The sequence below is a fragment of the Dermacentor silvarum genome, chromosome 8, assembly GCF_013339745.2.
Source record: "Dermacentor silvarum isolate Dsil-2018 chromosome 8, BIME_Dsil_1.4, whole genome shotgun sequence".
Classification (NCBI taxonomy): domain Eukaryota; kingdom Metazoa; phylum Arthropoda; class Arachnida; order Ixodida; family Ixodidae; genus Dermacentor; species Dermacentor silvarum.
In genome coordinates, this window is record NC_051161.1 from 124,177,273 (window position 1) to 124,198,559 (window position 21,287).

At 50.7% G+C, this 21,287-nt stretch overlaps 1 protein-coding gene across 1 annotated transcript in view; it reads right to left on the reverse strand.

Annotated features, from left to right (window-relative positions):
• Positions 1-11,146: 11,146 nt before the first annotated feature.
• The window catches only part of LOC119462389 (juvenile hormone acid O-methyltransferase-like), a 40,531-nt gene continuing 30,390 nt past the window's right edge, over positions 11,147-21,287 (reverse strand). Inside the window, exons 5-6 of the mRNA XM_037723734.2 lie at positions 14,293-14,449; positions 11,147-11,295 (exon numbers count right to left, since the gene is read on the reverse strand). Coding sequence (XP_037579662.1) covers positions 11,147-11,295; positions 14,293-14,449 — 306 coding nt within the window. The remainder of the gene's footprint in view (positions 11,296-14,292; positions 14,450-21,287) is intronic.

Sequence of the window (21,287 nt, forward strand, 5' to 3'; positions counted from 1 at the left end):
CACACGGACGCCAGTGGCATCGGACTTGGTGCAGTCCTAGCGCAACGGAAAGACGGCTACGACGAGTACGTCGTCGCATATGCGAGTCGCACTTTAAAGAAGGCAGAATCCAACTACTCTGTCACAGAGAAAGAGTGCTTGGCCATTATTTGGGCTCTCGTCAAATTTCGTCCATACCTATATGGTCGCCCTTTTGACATTGTTACCGACCACCACGCCCTTTGCTGGCTGTCCTCGTTGAAAGATCCGTCAGGTCACCTCGGCCGCTGGGCACTTCGCTTACAAGAATATAACATCCGCGTTGTCTACCGATCGGGCAGAAAGCACTCCGACGCCGATGCGCTTTCCCGATCCCCGCTACCTTCCGATGTGGCTTCAGTGTCAACGCCCTTCGCATCCATGTCGACGATCAACGTCGCTGATATGCCGGCCGAGCAGCGTAAGGATCCCCTGCTTTCAACTATGCTGAATTTCCTCCACGATCCATCCGTCACACCCTCTTCTCGAACACTTCGTCGCCAAGCCGCTCACTTTGCTGTCCACGACAACGTCTTTTACCGCAGAAATTATTTGCCTGATGGTCGCAAATGGCTGCTTGTGATACCACGACACATGCGTACTGACATATGCGCTTATTTCCATGCCGCTCCTCATAATGGTCACGCCGGCGTTCTGAAAACGTACACTCGGCTGAGGCAGCGTTTCTACTGGCAGGGCATGTATCACTTCGTGCGCCAGTACGTACGCGCTTGCACGGCGTGCCAAAGGCGTAAAATTCAACAGCGCCCTCCTGGCGAGTTAGAGCCGCTCCCCTGCCCGGCCCGGCCATTTGATCGCGTCGGCATAGACCTATACGGGCCACTTCCCTACAGTTCCTCGGGTAACCGATGGATAATGGTAGGCGTCGACCACTTGACGCGCTACGCCGAGACTGCCGCACTTCCGTCGGCTTCTGCGCGTGACGTTGCCTTCTTCATCTTGCGGAACTTCGTTCTTCGACATGGAGCACCACGCGAACTGCTCAGCGACCGGGGGCGTGTGTTCCTGTCCGAAGTAATACAAGCCCTTCTCGCTGCATGCAGCATCGTTCACCGCAAGTCTACCGCCTACCACCCGCAAACGAACGGCTTGACAGAGAGGTTCAACCGCACACTCGGTGACATGTTGACTATGTACGTTGCCTCGGACCACAGTAACTGGGACACAGTTTTGCCGTTCGTCACGTATGCCTATAATACCGCCACACAAGCTACCACTGGCTTTTCGCCATTCTTTCTGTCATATGGCCGCGAGCCCTCGTGTACAATGGACACCCTGCTCCCATACCGACCCGACGCTTCTGAATGCACGCCAGTGTCTGAAGCCGCCAAATACACAGAGGACTGTAGGCAGCTCGCCCGTACCCTTACGACCGCCGCCCAAGGTCGCCAAAAGCTGCGGCATGACAGTAACGTGCCTACACCGCATTTTCCGCCTGGTTCGCTTGTTTGGTTGTGGATCCCACCTCACAGCCCTGCCCTTTCAACCAAACTTCTTGCACGCTATGATGGTCCCTACCGCGTCATCGACCGTACCTCGGCTGTCAACTACGTTGTCGAGCCTGTGACGCCATCACACGACCTCAGACATCGCGGACGTGACACGGTTCATGTCAGCCGACTTAAGCCATACTATGACCCCCTGATCCTACCTACGCCGTAGCTCGCCAGGATGGCTCATCTTCTCTCCCGGGGGCCATTGTAGTGAAGAAGAGGAAGAAGTGCCCTTGCGTCTGTCGCTGTGCGCACCATCAGCGTTCGTGGACTGCCTCGATTGCGTGAGACGTCTAATAAATCGTCATATCACAAAAGTAATAACCTTTTACTGACCTCTAAGGAGAAGCTTAAGAAGAGAATATTTGGAATAAGTCAATAGCAGTGCATGCCCTGGAGATCTGTCACAGGAGCTTCATTTTACAGCCATAAAAACTACAAGATTCTCTGTCAGGGTGGTATTAACGTGCGGAGAGAACAATATAGCGAAATATAGCAATTTCTATGCGCAACATTATGAAAAAGCATTGACTTACAAACATAAACATAACCCACAAAGCCACAAAGTTATCAACACATTATTTTACGGTCGAAATGACACTCAACAAAATCTACAAAAAAGAAGAAAAAACACCTGCCGCCAGTATATTTTAGGCTAAAGTCCCTGATAAATAGCCTCAGTAAATGTTTCATGTGGTAAATCAAATGAAGTAAGCTTTCATTTTGGTTTAACGGCATGTACAATAAATTTACAGCAGTTAGAGAACCCTGATTTCTCGTTGTACATTTCGCACCATTTCGCACGGTTTCTTGAAATGTCTTCAACAAAGGTCGACTGTTCTTCTTCCGAGAGCAAGGAGAATATTGGATTTCCCGTAGAAAGCGTATCTGGAAAAGACGTCAATCACAGAATCATTATAGCTTTTAGGGGGTGTTCGACATGCACGTTTTTTTGTCAATACTTCCCTCACAATCTTGGCATTAATAATACGAAAAATAACGCCAGAGCGAAGCACAATACTTGGTGGCAATGAGCTGTTTTAATAAATGGAGAAATAAAAATAAGCACATTCCTGATGGCAACTAGCGTTCTTTTTTCTTCTTCTTTCCGTTGTGTCACGTTGCGCAATATGTAAGAAACATTACTGCTTTGCTCGCGTCTCATTATTTCACTGGTTCCTACACATATGCGTTTTGAACAACATATACTTCTCTGATAAAATAACATAGAGCGAAGCATATATATATCGGAGAAAAGTTTTCCTTATGAGAGGTGTTTACATTTTATAGCCATGTAGAGGATGCCTCAATGCACTGCTACGTCACTGCTCCTATTAGGGTGGAGATAGTCTTTGCAGGGGGCGACGCTGACACTAGCCTATGAAACCATTTATCTCGGCGCGTTCCGCTATGTTCGCGCCCAGCGTGGTATGTAGCTCTCCGTGTGTGCTTGCTGAAGGCGTTCGCGGAGTGCGGCTCATGAAATATTCGCGGTTACTGCGATCCACAGCGAAGCAATTATTTCAGGAATGGCCTGGCGGTTTTTGGCTTTTTTGGCCGACGAAAAAATGTATTCAAGAAATGGTGGATATACAAAGAGAGTAGTGGCAGCCAACAAACTCATCGTGTGTGAGCAGTGCGAGAGTCGTAACAATAGCTAATTTCCCGTCTATTTTAGAATCGCATGAAATTCTAAACAATATATTGTTGGTTGTGAACCTCTTTCTCACTTCCAGGCATTTTGCGCTGTTACCGCTCAAATCATAAGCCAACCAGGCCAAATGTGCCCGCTTCTAAACAGTTTTCGGAGCATGGAAAGGTACAACTGATCTTTGTACGTGCGCACATGTTCGGGCACAGGTTCATGCTTGTACACGTGCGCGTGGTTATGCCGAATGTACGCACGTTGAAGTGTGTGTGTGTGTGTTGTGTTTTCGTCTACATGGATGCGCTTCGATGGATGAGTGCGTATTTTCGTTTGGGTATCAGTTCACGTTACTTTGTGTGTAAGGAAGACGATTGTGTGCGTAAGTGTGCACTCATTTGTGTTGCTTGCGTGCTTCCTTATGCTACTATTAAGGTTCGCAGATAAAAACAAACACTTCACAGATTTTCTCATTTGCAGGCTCACTTCGAGAACTTTAGCGGATTTTGCTCTGCACCATCAAGCCGCCTAATGAAAGAGATACACGTGATAAGCCACAGCATTGCGAATCAAGGCCAATTCAACAAGGGCCCAGTTTCTTCACTGTTGCTCCTTCACAAGCAGCGCAAAGAACGCCCAATAACGAACAGCAACGTCAATATTCTACATAGGCGCACTGCATCACAAGTGCAAGAACTTCCAACTGCGCCACCTCCTCTTGAAGCATGTGATCAGCACCCTGATAAAATGACCCACGCGGGATTGTGCAAATTAAGATCTGGCAGGCGTCACAAAGGTATGCATTTCAAAACAACGAAAATTTATTGATTTAGAAGGTTTTGATGCTCACACAAGCGAATCTTCACCGGATTCAGTTCACAAGAGCATGAATTCAGTGTACAGAAGCGCAATCAAAGTTTGGGTTCGTTTGGCTGTTGTTCTTGCTGGTATCACTGCTAAATTATACGCCCCAGGATAGCAACTGCTGACGACGATGAACATCGCAACGTGTTGGGTGTACTTTTAAGTGAAACATGAGTAATCATTGTCACGCAGGATAAACAAATGAGCAGACATAAAATCAGAAAATGCGCTATTGACGGGGGCCCCAGGCCTCGTCAAGATGCTCAATAAGCAGCTTTTTGTCTGGGGTTCATTTTTCCTTGAGGAAAATAAAAACTGCTTCTGATTATGACCTTGATTCTAACCAAAATTTCTTCTCGCGACAATGTTGGAGCTATGACAAAGCACAAATAACACTTATATAAAATTTTAAAATGTACGCTAAAGCTTGCACGTGATTTCCAGTCGCAATAAAGAACCTGCACGTAGCATTGCTATGGGCGAAGTGAACGAGGCGTTGTAGAATAATATTCTGATCATATGGTGAAATTCCAGCTTCGGCTCACTAATCGTCAGATCGTGAGAGGCAGCGCGTGGGTGACGCGTAGGTCGCGATTCACAGCCGCCGCCACAGAGAGACCTCCGCTAAAGCAGCGCTTTACAGACGACGCGCAATACTCTGGCGCCATATCGTAGCCATCACCGCAAAGCCCCTGGTGCGCGGCACTACGCTTTTCTCCGCATGCTTCCGTTCCACCAACGACGAGAGAGGCCGTTCGTCGCGGGGAAATCGTGCCACCCGTGTCAGCGGGGACAACACCCAAGGGAGCGCCACATGGAGCCTTACAGGTAGCCGCTCGCCATTGACCCTTGCAGGAGAAGTGATCCCCGTCACACACGCCTCTAGCATGGACTCGCCTCAGCAGGTGGCGCCGCGGACGAGCGTAGCGCTTCCCATCTGACGCCACCCTGCACCCCTCGGAAGCGCAGATGATCTCCCCTCCGCTTCCAGCCTCATGCTTTCTTTAATCTTCCGCTATGCTGTACGTTTGCTTCCTTTTTTCTTCGTGCTCTTTGGCTAGGTTACGAGGCACGACGATAGAAGCACGTCGACGCTGAGCGATGGAACGGGCGCCTAAGAGCAGCGCTCTCAAATGAGTCTGGTGGACCCGTGCAGCCAACTTCTCACCTGGTGGGTGCTTTTCCAAACGTTTGGAACTGATGTAGTGGCCGAGTACGGCGCCGGCAGCGCGCTTGTACCTATTTTACCGGTATCTACCAGGTGGCAGATTTTATGTGCCTCCCGCAGCAGCAGCGGGTGCCCGACTATTTCACCGAAGCTGTGGTGAAACAAAGAGCGCCCAAATGAGTTCCCAAAGGGCGCTCTTTCGGAACTCATTCGAGTTCAGAGTCTATATAAACAACCGAGCGCCGGGTCGTGGTACCATTATAAAGTCGTGGGACGATTATATCCATTATAAAAACTACTAGACTTGCCGCGTTTCGCTGCAAACAAGTTATGTGCAGCGCTTTCGTTTCTATATCCAACATAAACGTCTGAACAATACAACTATATATTTTCAGCCTATAATTTGATTTACCTAAACAACTGCAATACGGATATTTTTTGAGAGTGACATCATATGTTCAATTCGCCTGGTCATTTCAGGTATGACTTTAGTCTACTTTTCTGTAATAATGCAATTAGCATAATTATGACGCTTCACGCACTCATTGAAACGTTTGGTTTCAAGCAGAGTTGTACGCTACAAGGAGAGGTATGCGAAGAATACACATGCAAAGTGCAGAGGAGTGCCATGCAGCATGAGCGGCATGCGGTCAGGATTGGAAATAAAGCTGAAGACGAAGTGGTGCACTATGTCTCTATTTTCAAGACTTGTTCGTCCCCGAAAACGAAGCCTGCTGTTCCGTCTGATAAAGGCCATTGATTTTACTGCACTTTCCTTTGATTGTCTGTCTGCCTGTCGATCGGTGTCTCTAGCCGTTTTCCCACCAACTGTCCTGAGTCCTTAGTCCATGGTCTTGTATTTAGAGCATCGCGCGGATGTGGTGAGGGAACTTGGTTCGAAACCAAACTTCGGACAAAGTTAGGTCACCGGTATGTGACATTGCGTATGTGATGCTCATCAATGAAATAAATTTCCCGACGACTTATGTTAATGCGTATAAGCCATTGCATATTTGCCTGACTTAATTAACTCTCTCATCAACAACTAGAATCAGCAGGAATGTAAAACTAGGTCTGCGGCTGTGTGTCATCACTCTTTAATGAACACATTTAACGCAAATTTCCGTGACTGGGTATGTGCGACAAATTGTGGCACTGCCCTGCTCGATAAACCTGCTTAACACAAACATGAGTTACTGAGTACGTGTTACGTGTATGCACCGCACTTCAATGAACGTCTTTTACGCCGACATTGATCACTACCTAGCTGCAGCTGCATATACACCTCTCTACAATGAACCTCTTTGACGCCAACGTAGGTCACTGGATGTGTGCCACTGTGTATACCAAAAAAAAAAAAAACTAAAATTGTGGGAGCAACCATCTCGCGATGCCTGTTGATGGTAATGCGTTTAACTTTGAATCCATACAACACAACGTATTGCTAGCGCCGAAACGAGTTATCTATGAGGCGTGTAATGCAACGGGGTTCTTCTTTCGCGCTTCATAAGTACACTTAGCGCAATCATGCGCAGCCAACGCAAAGCCTGCGCGTGGCCTCCGTAATGAGTTGCAAGCCGTTTGCGCGCGAGCGCTAAGAAACGCGTCATGCGGCAACCACGCTCCTCTGTCGCGCATCTTCCTGGACACGCTAGGCCGTCTAGCAGCACCACCGAGAAGCTTACGCGTGGCCTTCGACACGAGAAGCGTGGCGCACAGGTGCCTGCCAACGCTGAGGATCGTTCCCTCGCTTGCTGCACACGCAGCTGTACACGCTCAGTTTCCCAAGTTGGTGAGACGCTTATTGAATAGCGCACATACCTAGTGCATTTGCGGCGCAGCCTGCGAAGGCGCCGTCTTCCTGTCATTGAGGACCCCCTTGTAACGTGGGTTAGATTTTGCTCAAGGTCGGAGAAATTTAAGGGATATTTGTCGTAATTGTAGAGTGGCAGCATTAGTAGAGGTACCTACCTAGCTAACCAGGTTGGCGTCAAGTACGTTCATTGAAAATAAGCACACGCCTACTGGTACGTACTCAGTGAGCCATGTTGGCCTCAAAGAGGTTCATTGAATACTAGAACCGAGCTAGTGGCACATACCCAGAGCTCCAAGTAGCCGACAAAGAGTTTCTTCGAGCAACGGTACCTACGCAGTCCAGCATCTACATGGGACCCACGTAAGCGTGATGAAGGTTCTTTGAAGAGCTTCACGTTTGTATACATTGCGCCCATACTCAGTTACTCACGCTGGTCTGGTGGTAGCTTTCGAACCCTGTTCCCCCGGTACATCAGTTCGCTGTTCTACCAATTTGTCACGGACCGCCCAATGAACCAAGTAGGCAGGAAATGGTTACATACCTACAGGCATAGATAACTAATTCAGATAGAGCCCACCTTACCGTGACTGTCCACGGTAATGAATTAGCATTGAATCAATATAAAGACCGTCTAAAGGAGGTATATATCAGGCATTCACAGCAGCAAGACTCTTCTTTCGGGCTTCTTTGAAAACACTCGCGCCATCTCGCACCGCTCCCGCGAAGCCTGCTCGTGGTTAACTAAATGCAATGCGCACCGATGCCTGCGAAAGCTAGTAGTAGTGATTTATTAATGAAAATGACGCCTATTTCTGCTGCCCAATAGGTAGCACGGCGTAACGTCAGGGGAAGGGGATGCAGGAGATAAAGATTTGAGGAAGGGAAGAGAAGGTGAAGCAGCAGTAGTCTCATCCGATCATGGAGGAGGCCGGTGATGAAGGCGATGGGCTGCTGGGGGTGATCGCTTAGCGATGGGCAGTGATCTCGTTCGACTCCACAAACTCCAACAGGCTTTGGATAGGTCGGAGGTGAGGAGGCGACGGGAACAGGAGGTCATTCGTTGTCGCAGCAGGTAGACCCTGTTGTCTCTAGGCAATGATGACTTTTGAGCGGTCCTGTGCCAGCGCTGGCCAAGCACAGAGAAGGCCTGTGCTCGAGGGTCTCTGGGTCGCCGCAACGTTCGCAGCCCGGTGAGCTGGATTGTCCCTTGGCGTGCAGCCGCGCCACTGTCCAGACATAGCCCGTGCACAGTCGAAGCAACGTTGCATGTTCCCTCCTGGTAAGGCCACCCTCTGGAAGCAGCCTGGGACCCTTGCCGTTTGCCACTCTGTCATCCGGGTGAACGGTTGCGAGCAGTTTTTTCAGGCGCTGCCTCGAAAAATCCGAGGAACCGACTGCTCGGGTGAACGGCACTTCAGGTTGGTGGGTGGTTTTGGTGAGGGTGTCCACGTCTTCATTACCGGCTATTCCCACATGGGAAGGTAGCCAGTGAAACGAGATGGTAACCCCCGCGGCAGCCAATGCAGAGAAGTTCGAGCTGAACAAGGCCCCCGTGAGACCCGATCGGAGGTGGTTGATGAGGCTCTGGAGCAGTGGCTTGGAGTCGCAGATCACTGCCACCGGTTGTCCAGGAGGGTCCTCAGCGAGGACATCAGCGGCTAGGTGCTGCCCCGCCATTTCTGCCGCGGTGGAGCTCGCGGCGAAGGGAGTGCGTCATGCGGTAACCGGGCTCCACTCCCGCGCTTATTCCTGCACACCCCGCGCCATCTAGTGGAAGTGCCGAGAAGTACGCGTGTGGCCTCCGAGACGATATTCGTTGTGCCCCAGTGCCTTCGAACGCTGAGAATTGTTACATTGTTTGCCGCTGACTCAGTGGCACATACTCAGTGGCCCAAGTTGGTGAGAATTTGAATATCGGCACATGCCCAGCGCGTTCATGGTACAGCTCGCTAAAGCTTTGGCGTGAAAAGCGTTCAATAAAAAGTGGCTCATGCGCAGTGCATATGTGGCGCAGCCTGCTGTCCTTGAGGAACCCTTGGGACGAGGGTTCGATTCGGTTAAGCATCAGACAAATTTAAGGAATCTTTCAGATGCGAAGCATCTTATCGTCGGGCCTGTGTCACTCCCTCCCTCCATTCATCGATCCGCCGTGCGGCGTCCACACCCCTACTGCGCATGCGCATCCTCCTCCCCCTCCTCTCCTTGTCTCATCTCCTCTCCTCTCCGACGCTCCTCTCCTCTCCGGATTGCGCAACGAATGGCAACACCTGCGGCTCCGCGCGCGATAATGCGAAGCAGCTTAGGTTAGAGGCGCGACGGTAAGCGCTGCATACTCCGCTGGGGGGCGCCACTGTAGCTCGCGGTATAATGACGCGCGCGCGCGCTCCACTCCTCTCATTCTCCTCCCGCAACGCACGGTAAATATAACGGTAGATACGTACCTCAACCTTACGGAAACGACGAACTGAAAACTAATGGGAACTTGAGTCGACCCCATGGCTGTTTCGCATACTACTCAGGGTTCCCCTACGGAAAGATGGTGTAAGTTTTTTTCAACACTGAAGTGCGGTATAGTCCCAGTGGCGCATACCTAAATACTCAAGTCGGTATAAAAGACGTTCGTTTAAGAGTGAAACACACCTATTCGCAAATGCCCAGTGACCCAAGTCGGCATCAACGATGCTCACTGGTAATCAGCACAGACCGAGTGGCACATTCCCAGGACTTCAAGTTGGCGTTTCTTCTGAACAGCGGTACCTACCCAGTTCCTCGTCTACAGTGAGCCACGTCGGCGTGATAGAGGTTCGTTGAATAGCGGCACGTGTGTACACACTGTCACATACTAATTACAAGTTGGTCCAATTGTTGGTTTCGAACCCTGTTACCTCCCCACATCAGACCGATGCGCTACCCGTTCGACCACGGACTAACTAATGACCCAGGTAGGCGGGAAAACGGTTAGATACAAACATAGCTACAATCATATATAGACAGAAACATAGATAGCTCCCGGAAAGTGCTTGAAGTACCCTAAGAATGCTAATGCAATAAAGTTTTTGAAATTTATCCGGCGGTGGGCGGCTTCGCACCCGCGTCATAAAAAAGTTGTCGCAGTTTCACCTGAAAGGCGAAGCATCAGTTGCGATAGCACATTTGTAGAGAGCTATACGGAGTAATCTTAGAAGCTTTATCAGCTGTATAAACTTGGACATGCAGCAGCACCGGCAACACGCAGAACTGTTGTCGGCGTGTTGCCCACGTACGCACAAATTGCGTGCGGCGTTGGTAACTGTGGCCGGAGCCTGTGATATAAATAGGCACTTGGTGCCGCAGCTAAACGTCGCCTCCCTCCCCCCCCCCCCCCCCCCCCCCCAGCGGCCTTTCGCGCGTCGGAGGAAGGCATGTTTGCTCTACATATATGGTGATTGTAAAGGAGGAAAGAGACGCCTACTTCTGCAGCCCTTACGGGAGCACGGCGCAGAACGCGCGTTTGTTCTCCGCCGTGGGTTCACTCCCCGTGAAAGCACGCGTCCCTCGCGCCCTTTGAGTCGCACATACAGCGTTCGGTGGCGTGCGGCAACGATTTCATCTCCATTGACGTCATACGGAACCTCACGGAGACGACGACGTCGACGGCAGAAATCTGGTTTGGAGTGTCCATAAGAATATTCAGACCATCTTGCCTGGATAAATGTTTACGCGTGCGCCATGCTGCGGCGGCTCTAGGTTGAGCAGCGTGTCCAGATGAAAGCGCGACTCTACAGTTGCGGTGGCCAGTACCTTAGCAACCTGGGCTCCCAGCGCTATGGACGCACCGCTCGCAGGAGCCAATCAAGCAGTCGGCAGGCAGCATGATCAAGGGCGTGGTCGCGCAGGCGTGTTGTGTACGGAAATACGTGCTGCCACATGGTAACTCAGTTGTACTTGTCCGCATAAGCCTGCCGTCGAGTGCCGCAACAGCCTCAAACACGATGGGCCGATGTCCGCCCGCGGAATTTTGCATATTCCTATCCAGATAGCGAAACAAACACGGGAAAAGGGTGCGCCACTGCTGTTATTGACAATGTCAAGCAAGCCGCACTTGTTCGTATTCGCATGTCAAATTTTAGCCATGTTCTGCACTAGGCCGAGGTGGCTCTCGCGTGTAGCTGGAGTACAATATTAAAGGGCACATTTGATCTCTTAACCTCTGCTCGGCGCCACCGGTGCGCGCCGGTAGCAGCGGGCAGCTGCGCAGGTGCAGCGAGTAGCGTGATATGATGCGGGATCACTGCATGGTAAAAACAAGCACGAGGAATGATTCTTCAAAAACTAAAATGAAAGCGTGAAGGTCGCGTGGGAAGCCGCCTCACAAGCACCAACCGAGGCGCTTTTACCATCGCGTCACGCAATGCAACGACTGTGACATCTCTGAGGTCCCGAAATATATGACGACTTTATACCACTGTCACATAGGCACTTTGGATCGCGATCGAGTCTGATCCTTACCGGGTATTTCTACACGGGCAAATTCGACCCCGATGTTAGACTGTTCCAAATCTAGTACATCGCGTTGCTAGGACGTCGCCTGCACCGTCACGCTGCGTCGATCCGGAATGTTGGATCGTGCAGCAGCGACCACTCTTGATCATAATAATTTTTTTTATCCGAAACGAGCTTGATCATAATCGAAAGTACTCGTGTTGCACCGGTACTAAAGAATGGAGAGCAGTACCGCACTTCTCTCGCAGCAATACTCGCGGAATCAAAATGTCGGACAGTACGTTCCGCATTCTTTTGAAAATTGTATTACCTAATCATACGCCTGTGCTAAAGCTCGAAACTGCTTGCAGCGTGCTACTACTAAAATGTTATCAATAAATCGTCCACTGGTTTCATTGCCCGCGCTCATATGGACGGTGGTTATCAATGTCTGCCTGCTTTCCCCTCATATAATTTACCCTTGAAACCGCACTTGGGCCAGGTGTTTTTAACACTGTTGTGGCAGTTATCTCCTCTCCTCTAGGCATTCCTCCTCTCCTCTCCGACGCTCCTCTCCTCTCCAGATTGCGCAACGAATGGCGACACCTGCGGCTCCGCGCGCGATAATGCGAAGCAGCTTATGCTAGAGGCGCGACGGTAGGTGCTGCATACTACGCTGGGGGGCGCCACTGTAGTTCGCGGTTGAATGACGCGCGCGCGCGGTCCGCTCCTCTCATTCTCCTCCCGCAACGCCGCGATGAGTGCCACGGACAACGCCGCGGAGAAGAGTGCTCGAGCCGCTGCCACGAAACGGCAGCGGCGACAGGCCGATCCCGAACTTCGAATCGACCCCATGGCTGCTTCGCATACTACTAAGGGTTCCCCTACCGGAAGATGGTGTAATCTTTGTCGATACATTGTTTCAAGATAATCTGTCTCAAGATAAGCGGGCGGAAAGGCCAAAGCGGCCGGGAAATCTTTTCCGCGCATGTCCAAGTTGTTCACATTTGTTTTGCTATCGCCGCGGCCACCGCTGCCGCTTTCGCCCACATCCATCTAGTCTGCGTACGTTTGTCGGCGTGGTGGCGCTCATTATCGCACCATTTCGAGCGGTATGTTCATTCGTTGTCCCACCCGTCATCAAAAGTGTTCATTTCGCGCAACTTTTCGTGTCATCTGCGACCTTCGGTAAATTCCTCGTAGGCGTTCCGTAATTCTCCTCATACGGGCATGGTAGCACTGAGTCAAAGGTTGGTTGATTATATTTCTTTAATAGCTTTTATTTACAGGTTGTAAGAACATTTCATCATTTCGTATTATTGGCGGTGCCTCCAGTACACCAAAGCTAAAACCCGGGCTGGCCCTTGTGTTGGGGCTCGCCGAAGCCTGCGCGTCCTACGTGAGACCTATGCTCCCAATCTATTGTCGCGACGAGAAAAGCACTGCGCAACGAAAAAAAAGCACCCTGCGACTTCTGCAACATACCGCGCCCGTGCGAGGAGAATTCCGGAGCGCCAACAAGGAATCTGCCCAACTTTTTTTTGCCACGGAAGTGGGCGAAGGAATTGTTTTTTATACTTCTACCTACTTGTTTCCTAAAAAATGGACAATGAATAAACGGAAGGAGCGGACACCTCGGAAGCGGCTGTGGTGGGTTCGCCCAGCTTTGCAAAAGCGCGAGAAGTTGAGTCACCCCAAGGCTTCGTTGCTGCACCTCCGCTCGCGCGACGTTGAATACTATCGCGAGTATTGCTGACAGTACGTTTTAGTACCACTCTTGTAGAGAAAGCGGTGGACCTAGATCGCGTCGAGCACCATCGCAGCCTACACTTTTGGTGCCATGTACAATTTTACGACCGGATGTTTACATGCTAGTGGAGCTTCCAGTCGAGCGGAACAACTTTCCGCCGCGATTCCGCCTCGCCATGGCGAAAAAATCGGTCCGAGACCGATTTTGCTTTCCGCCTGGTTTTCCGCCCGCTTCGCCGCCTAGGCGGGTAGATTTTTAGAAGTTTTTGCCGCTTCCGCCTGCTTCGAGACCAAGTGTGAACGTAGCCTTACTTCGAGGTCAATGGTGAGGTTGGGTCATGCTTAGTTTTGTAGCGAAAGCTACACTGGCCGCATTCTCGCCGTTTCCCAGTGGCCGGTGGCAGCACCGCGAGCTGAACCGTTGCCTAGCAACCGCCGCAGCTGGCAGCGTTTCTTTCGCTATGGTCTGACCACCCCGCGGCGTCTGACACGCGTCTTTCACCCGGCGAACTGCTTCACTGGAGAGGGTCAGGAATGCCAAGCGCGGCAAGCTAGCGTCGGAGATTGAGGAAGAGCTAGCCGTTCGGCACGCAAAACGCTTGGGCTTGTCGCTTATAATTTATACCTAGCTTATATTGATTAGTTATATCGATGAGCATAATAATTACAGCTAAATCAATGGCTAACCAAGTGAAACCAAGACTTAACCAGGGTAAACCAAGCTTTCGCTTTGCATATCCAGGGTTAGCTGAGCTAAGCCGCAGCCACATTTTTTTACCAAGCCAAAATTTACTACGGTGTTAACATTGCGCCTACGCGCAAACGAGGAAGAGCATTCCTAATTTCACTGCCACTAGGAGTCCTGCTTCGCATGCAAATAAGCGCTACAGCAAAAAAAAAAAATAAAGAATCATCTCTAACAAATGGTATGCAGAGCTTGATGTTTGCAATAGAAACATTTTAGTGGCGAATCACTATATCATTTTACAAGCTGATTCACTTGCAGTGGCATTGACTTATTTTTACAAAGATATCAGCAAACATTTTGGTAACTCGCCTATTGCACTTGTGCGTGGTATGCCTGCACCATCTTCTAAAAGCACTTCGGCAGATAAAGTAACCAGCTTTGCAGATCCCAATGCACTATCCAAGTATGTCCGTAGCTCGGAAGGGTCCAGGATGTCATGGCTTGCTGGGATGTAACTCAGGAGAATCTACGCACAGATAATAAGCACACGGTGTATTACTGGACTTTCCGGAACACCCAGTCTGACGTGCTCAAAAATAGTGTCGCAGTTTCACCCGAAAGACGAAGCATCAATTGCGATAGCAACTTGCTAGAGAGCTATACGCAGTAAGGATAGTAGTTTATTCAGCGGTAAAACTTGGACATTGCAGCAGCACCAGCAACGCGCAGAACTGTTGTTGACGGCCGTCGCCGTGTTGCCCGCGTTCGCACCGAAAAAGCGTGCGGCCCGTGTTGATGGACGGTGCGAGAGCCTCTGGGGGCGGATCGGCGGTTTTCGAGTAGATCAGAAAAGGGCAAACTCGTCGAGCAGCGTCGGAAGGTGTTATCACATTCTCGTCTCGCAACGTTTTTATATAAATACGCATTCGGTGCCGCAGCTAAACGTCACCGAAGTGTAGCTGTCCCAGCTCCGGCTTACTGTCCAACAGTACGTCGCATCTCCTGGTGTTGCTAACATCTCCATTCGAAGGTTCAGCTGTCTCTCGGGGTAGAGCTCTCTCGGTGTTAGGTAACTAGGGAGGTCGGCCCGAGCGACAAGCGCGAGGAGGCACTGATGTTGCCACGTCAGCACGCGCTGACGAGCTGAAAAAAAAAAAAAAAGAAGCGATGTCGCCGCCCACTAAATCGAACGATTGGACTACCACCAATGACACGCGCCATATGTGACGTCATTCCTATTTTATAACAGCGCCCTTCATTATAATTGCACCATCTCCCGCTTTAGGGGACGCTAGCACAAACGCGTTAGAAACGTGCAGTATTCTCTAGTAAGGGGAGAGGCCACAGCGTCTTACGCAGCCGTTTACACATGCCGGAACGTGCACCGCGTTTGCCGACGCCATCACATGACTGCTGAGAGAGTATAACCCCCGTATTCATAAACGCTCCTCGACTTGAACTGACTTGCCACCGCCTTCAACGCGTTTCGAACGCGCTGCCCAAGGCGGTGGAAAGGCAAGTTCAAGTCGAGGAGCGTTTATGAATACGGGGGTATGGTGGCTAGACCATAACGGGGATAATTGGCGGAGAGGCCACGGCGTCTTACACCAGCTTCTTACACGGGCCGTAACGCGCTAGCACAAACGCGTTAGAAACGCGCAGTCTTTCGTTAATGTTGGGTATTTATTGTCATCGTGGTGTGTGTGTCCATGTGCGCTTCGTGGGGTAGTGGTTAGCGCCGCGCGTTCGGAAGCGAGGGGTCCCTGGTTCGATTCCGCGCTGCGGACGCAACTTTCGGAATTTTTTTTTCTCATAAAAGTAGACGTGGCTACCTACTACGACGACGACTACTACTACTACTACAGCCTTTTTGACTTCTAGCAAAATATTTTGACAGGATATTCCATATATATGAAGTAGAGAATGTCAGTCGCACATATGAAAGAATCGTTGTCATGGAATAAAAAGAAATCACGAGCCATTCCACTATGTCAAGGTGGATGACCAGCGAAGCTGTTTAACACAGGACACAGAGGTGACCCAGAATTCTGAACAAAGGTACGAACGCGTTCATTGTCCTTATCAGTGGTCATCTGGACGATAGCTACACCCACATATTCTCGTATCACCTGCGTTAATATTCTATTAATTCCATCATATTCCTGTGTAGGCCGGACAACCGAGGAGCAACGCGCATACGAAGAGCGACAGCAGGAGCAGAGACGAGAAAGCAACCGCGGTCCCGAGGAGCCGAAGGAAACTAGACACGCCTGACGTTTCGACGGCATCGCCACCAGGGGAGAGCGGAAGGAAAGGAAACTAGATACGCAAGCGCTTCGAACGCCGACAAAGAGAGGGTGGTGCGTACTTAGACATGGCTGAGGCAGGTCGGCCATTTGGGCTAAGGATCACAGTCTAAGATGTAAACGTGTTGTGTTGGCTTCATCATCCTCCACTCTCTTTATCTTCTGAAGAAGCACCCCGTCTCAGCCGGGTTACAGCTCCTGCTTCACTGTGTGTGCATTTATTTCGCACAACTCTCCCCGCTCGGCCCCCACTTGCATGAGCTTGCTGGGTCGAAGTACCTGCTGCCTGGATGACCTGCTACCTGCTGAGTGGGTACGAGTTGACGTTGTCCTGTTTCGGCGCTGTCTTTTTTTTAATTGTAAGCAGAATTTAGTAGTGTTCCTTCGCAGATTTTATTGCATGCCGTAACTTCAAGTGCGTTCTTAATTTTTGTTTCTGCGTCCCAGCGAGTTCCGACTCGCTTGCAAACCACCCCTTTTCTTTCTTTTTTCTCCTGCTCCGCGGTATTCACACCGCGGGTATTTTTTATTTCTTTGTCTTTTCCTGCTTCTTTCCTTGGTTACGTGCGCACGCTCTTGCATGCAGTAAACTTTCCGGTTCGCAGTGGACTGCGGTGAGATACACGCTCGCTTGCATTTCGTGAACACGCTTGTTACAGCGAAGCTGTCTATCGCCAGGGCGCTATGCATTTTTCGCGTCCGTCAACAGATCTGCGTGCGCAAAAACTCAGCTCCCGAATTTTGATGCGAAATCACTTCGTTCTTTGCAAGAGCTTATACGTCTCATCACTTGGATATGCATTTTCAGTGGATCTGTAATCAATGGGAACCATTTTCGACTCTGAGGTAGATACTAAAGGTTTTTCAGAAGACTTGTCGCTGTGTGACCCGCATCGATAATATTTACGCTCGCACCCCCCCCCCCCCCCCTTTGTCGTTGTTCCAAGCTCTTGCGTGCCTAGTTTCCTACCGCTCTCCCAGCGCAGCGGTCCCGTCGCGCGTGTCTAGTTTCCTCCGACTCCCCGAGGTTGCGGTAGTCCTCTACGCGAATGTATGCCGCGGATGAAGACCGCCGATAAAAACAAGAGCTTGTGTGACTGAGTCTTTCTTCCGGATGACTGTCGTCACCACTCAAGACAAATAAAATTCGCTCATACCTTTCATGTAAATTCTGTGTCACCTCTATGTCGAGTGCTGCACAGCTTCGCTGGCAATCCACCTCCACGGTAGTGGAATAGCGCGTAATTGTTTATCTTTTCTTTTTCTGTGCTACTATTTTTTTCTATTGTGTGCACGCTCTTGCATGGGGTAAACTTGTCGGTTCACTGTGGAGCACGGTGAGAAACACGCTCACTTGCAGTTCACGAACACGCTTGTATATCGTTTCTTTTTCTTTGCTACATTTTTTTGTTACCTTGGTTATGTGTGCACACTCTTGCATGCGGTAACCTTGCCGGTAGCGATGCCTAGACATGAGTGTGCATGATTATACTGTAGTGTATTATTTACATGCTTGCAGTGTTGTGTAATTATGTAACTTGCTCCCTGCTATTAGTGGCATTTAGTTTTTTTAGCGCATTGTATATTATTTTGCATGTAGTGTGTTGCCTTTTGTTGTGTTGTGGCACCACTTTGTTTAGGACTCCCGAGGATATCTGCCGCCTGGTCGGATGCACCGCTGGTGAGAAGGACTTCAATTTCACTAAATCTGCGCGTTCGCACAGACTTCTAGTCTCCGGGCCTTAGAAGATGAGGGCCTTAAGCCCGTCCCTGCCTGCATGCCCCTAGCCCAAAACATGCATGCTGCACATACCTTTTGCATGTAGCCTCTTCACCAAACTCGCGTCTTTGTTCCCCCCTTGTTTTTCTTCTCCCTTTTTTTCCTGGCACGCCCAGTACCTACAGGGCATGAATCGCTAAACCCCTAGCATGTCCTTCCACTAATCTATTTTCTTTTTCTCCCTGACACTCCCGCTAGATGTCCTCACTGTTTTTTATTCTTGCTATAAATATCACGCACGCAATACACATCTCACCTCCCCCACCCTCCTTGTTTCCCCTTTCTGCGTGCACACACTAGCAATGCTTTCATCCCAGGAAGATGACACTAACCTCAAGAGGAATAGAATAATACTACTAATAATAATAGTAATCTTTATTTTCATCAGTTCACTGACAGGAAAGCTGCGGGTAAAAGCTGCTCTTTGTAGAGGCAGCTTGACAAGAGGCCGGAATAGAATCGCGTGCCGATCCCTTAACAGCAGCTCAACCAGTAAGAGCCGAACAAGCAACCCAAGAAACCAGCCAAGCGTCAAGTGACCAATTCTAACAGTTCTCTTTCCTGTCCCAAAAAATTGAAATGCCCGGTTGCCAGCTGATTCGCAGAATATACTGGTACTACGTGGACCTGTAGGCGACAATGTCTGATGCGACACATGGCTGACGAGCCCAGAATGCGAGTCACAAGGACTAACTTCTGCACTCTCTGTAGGAAAGAGTTCGGCAACCAATGAACCGCACACCGTTGCTTGAAACAAGGAAAGCACGAGCTGCAATCCGAAGAAGAATTCCGGCACAAGTGCTAACAGTGTACTTCGCCTTTCTCAAGCACAAAGGGACTTGACAGCCAACTGATGTGGCACCCGAAAAAAGCAGCACTAAAGCAAAAAGCCAAACTGCAGGCAGCTACTACTGACAGTGCTTCTGAGTTAATTTCAGACACTTGGAACACCCCCTACTAGAGACAGCGAGGATACGGCAACGGAAGAGGCACTAACGGGAATTCCCTCGCCTTCCTTTTCAGCAGAAAGCCGCCCACATCGCACCACTGGTTGTGTCATGCCTCCACCTAAGCCAGCTGCGCCAGGAACACCTACTGCATCAACATTCGACGCTTCCCTCAGTAGTACAGCCCCCTCGCAACCAGAAGCAGCAGAATCCGAGCTACTAAGATCGACAGCAAGGAGCAGCCGTAGCAGTGCAGGATCTCCCACTCAGCTACAACTCTCTCCTGAGGCCATTTACGCGAGTGGAGTAAGCATTGAAAACAACACCTGTGCCTCACAGATTGAGCCCACCGACGAATTCCCCCTTTCAGGCCCCATCGTTGACACATGCTTACTAGTTGAGCACACGAGGAAACTGCGGGACCTGCTTCGGGAGCCTGTTTCTGCGGAGGGTTGGAGTAGTTTTCTGTCCATTCTGGACGATGCCACTTCAGGAAGTCGCTAAAGAGGTTAAGATACCAATGGCACCCGATGCTGGCAAACCAAGGCGCCGTACCAACCCGGACAACGCTCAGTAGGCTCAGAGCCTGTACCATGACAACTGACGCCGCACGGTTGGCCTCATTGCGCAAGGCGAGTCAAAGCAGTGCTCGATCCCCCTCGATAAGCTGGAGGAACATTTCTCCGCATCGTGGACACCCAGGAAAGCAGACAACCGTTTGCTCCTAAAAAAATCCCACCGAAGTGACCTGACAGAACCCTGTCTGGCAAAGTTCACCGAGGGAGAGGTGGCTGCCTGCCTTCGCAGATGCGAGAGCACAGCCCCCGGCGGTGACCGAATAACCTACCACCACTGGCGCTCAATCGACCCAGGTGCTTCTTTTCTTACAGCAATATTTATTGTTTGCCTCTGGTACCAGCGCATGACCACTGCCTGATAAGAGACAAGGACGACCCTTATCCACAAGAAGGGTGAGCATCAGAGCATCACGAACTAGAGACCCATTGCCCTTGGAATCACGATCTCCAATCTGTATGCCGGTTGTCTTGCATCCCTATACTACAGCAGTGGTTGTGCGACCAAGAAGTGCTCTCGCGGTGTCAGAAGGGGTTCCCGCCGCACGACGACGTGTTGAAACACAATTTCGTGCTGCAGGATCCTGCAGGAACGGCTTGTTGCACTCGCGCGCATGCGTCTGTCTTCACCAGGCCCCGAAGCAGGGCGAACCTGTTCAGCGTGATAATGTGCCGTTGCGCATGTTTGTTATCTACGCGGCGGTTAAGCTTCCTTCTCCCTTCGGCAACGTGAGGCTGTTAAAAAAGTCACAGGCCTGCGCGGCACACGCAGAACAGTCACAGCGTAAGCTGGTGGAGCGGCTCAAGAGTAGCTCCAATTTGGGCACCAAGCAGAACAGGGTCTTCGCGGCAGTCTCTTCCCCTCGCTTTGACGAGAACGATCTGAACATTCCGCCCAGCGTCGACGGCGAGCTGAGGCTTGTAATGCTCACTGCACAGCAGTCTACTGAGCCCGATCAAGCCTTACAACTTCAACTTACATGTCGGGCGCGCCGCGTTTGCAGGCACCTTAACTAGATGGCACCACCACACTGGCGGAGGCTCGGCAGCACGGGATCACGTTGATTGCGTGCCTCGTCTGAATCGCATAACGTCGTGTGCGCCTGCTGAAGCTACGCTTGCAGGCATCTTACCTAGATGGCGCCACCATACTGGCGGAGGCTCGAGTCGTTTCCCCCTGCGTGCTTGCATTAAGGCTATTTTCCGCGGCCCGATACAAAGCGCTTGTGTGGCTCAGTGGTACAGTATCCGGCTCCCACGCAGCGGGCCCGGGTTTGATCCCGGCGGGAATCGGGTACTTCTTTCGCGTTTTCGGCGATAGCGGTTACGTGGCGGGAGCCGCCAGCGGCGGCATCATCGCGACCCGAAACGGCTATTGGAATGAGCCCTATCCTTCCTTTCACACTTCTTTTCCCACTTCTTTCCTATCCTTGTTTTCCAGTATCCTTTCACAGCTTACGCTGTGAACGGATAGTGGAGCCACGCCAATCATTCTATGTCTTCCGGCGGCGGCCGGATTAAAACGTTATTCCTCGTACGGCGTCGTGTTCCTAACTCGGCTCAGAGCCCTGCTCGGCCAAACCTGGACGCAGCGCGGGCCGGCTGTGGGGACCTTTGCGTGGCGTGCCTGGTGTTTTTCCAACGCCTTTTACTCTGTCCCACACAACGCTCTCATCGACGCAGTCCGAGGAGCAGACGCCAGAGTGGACCTCTGCGCCATTTTCGCAGACCTCTACCGTGACAAGAAAACCTTAAT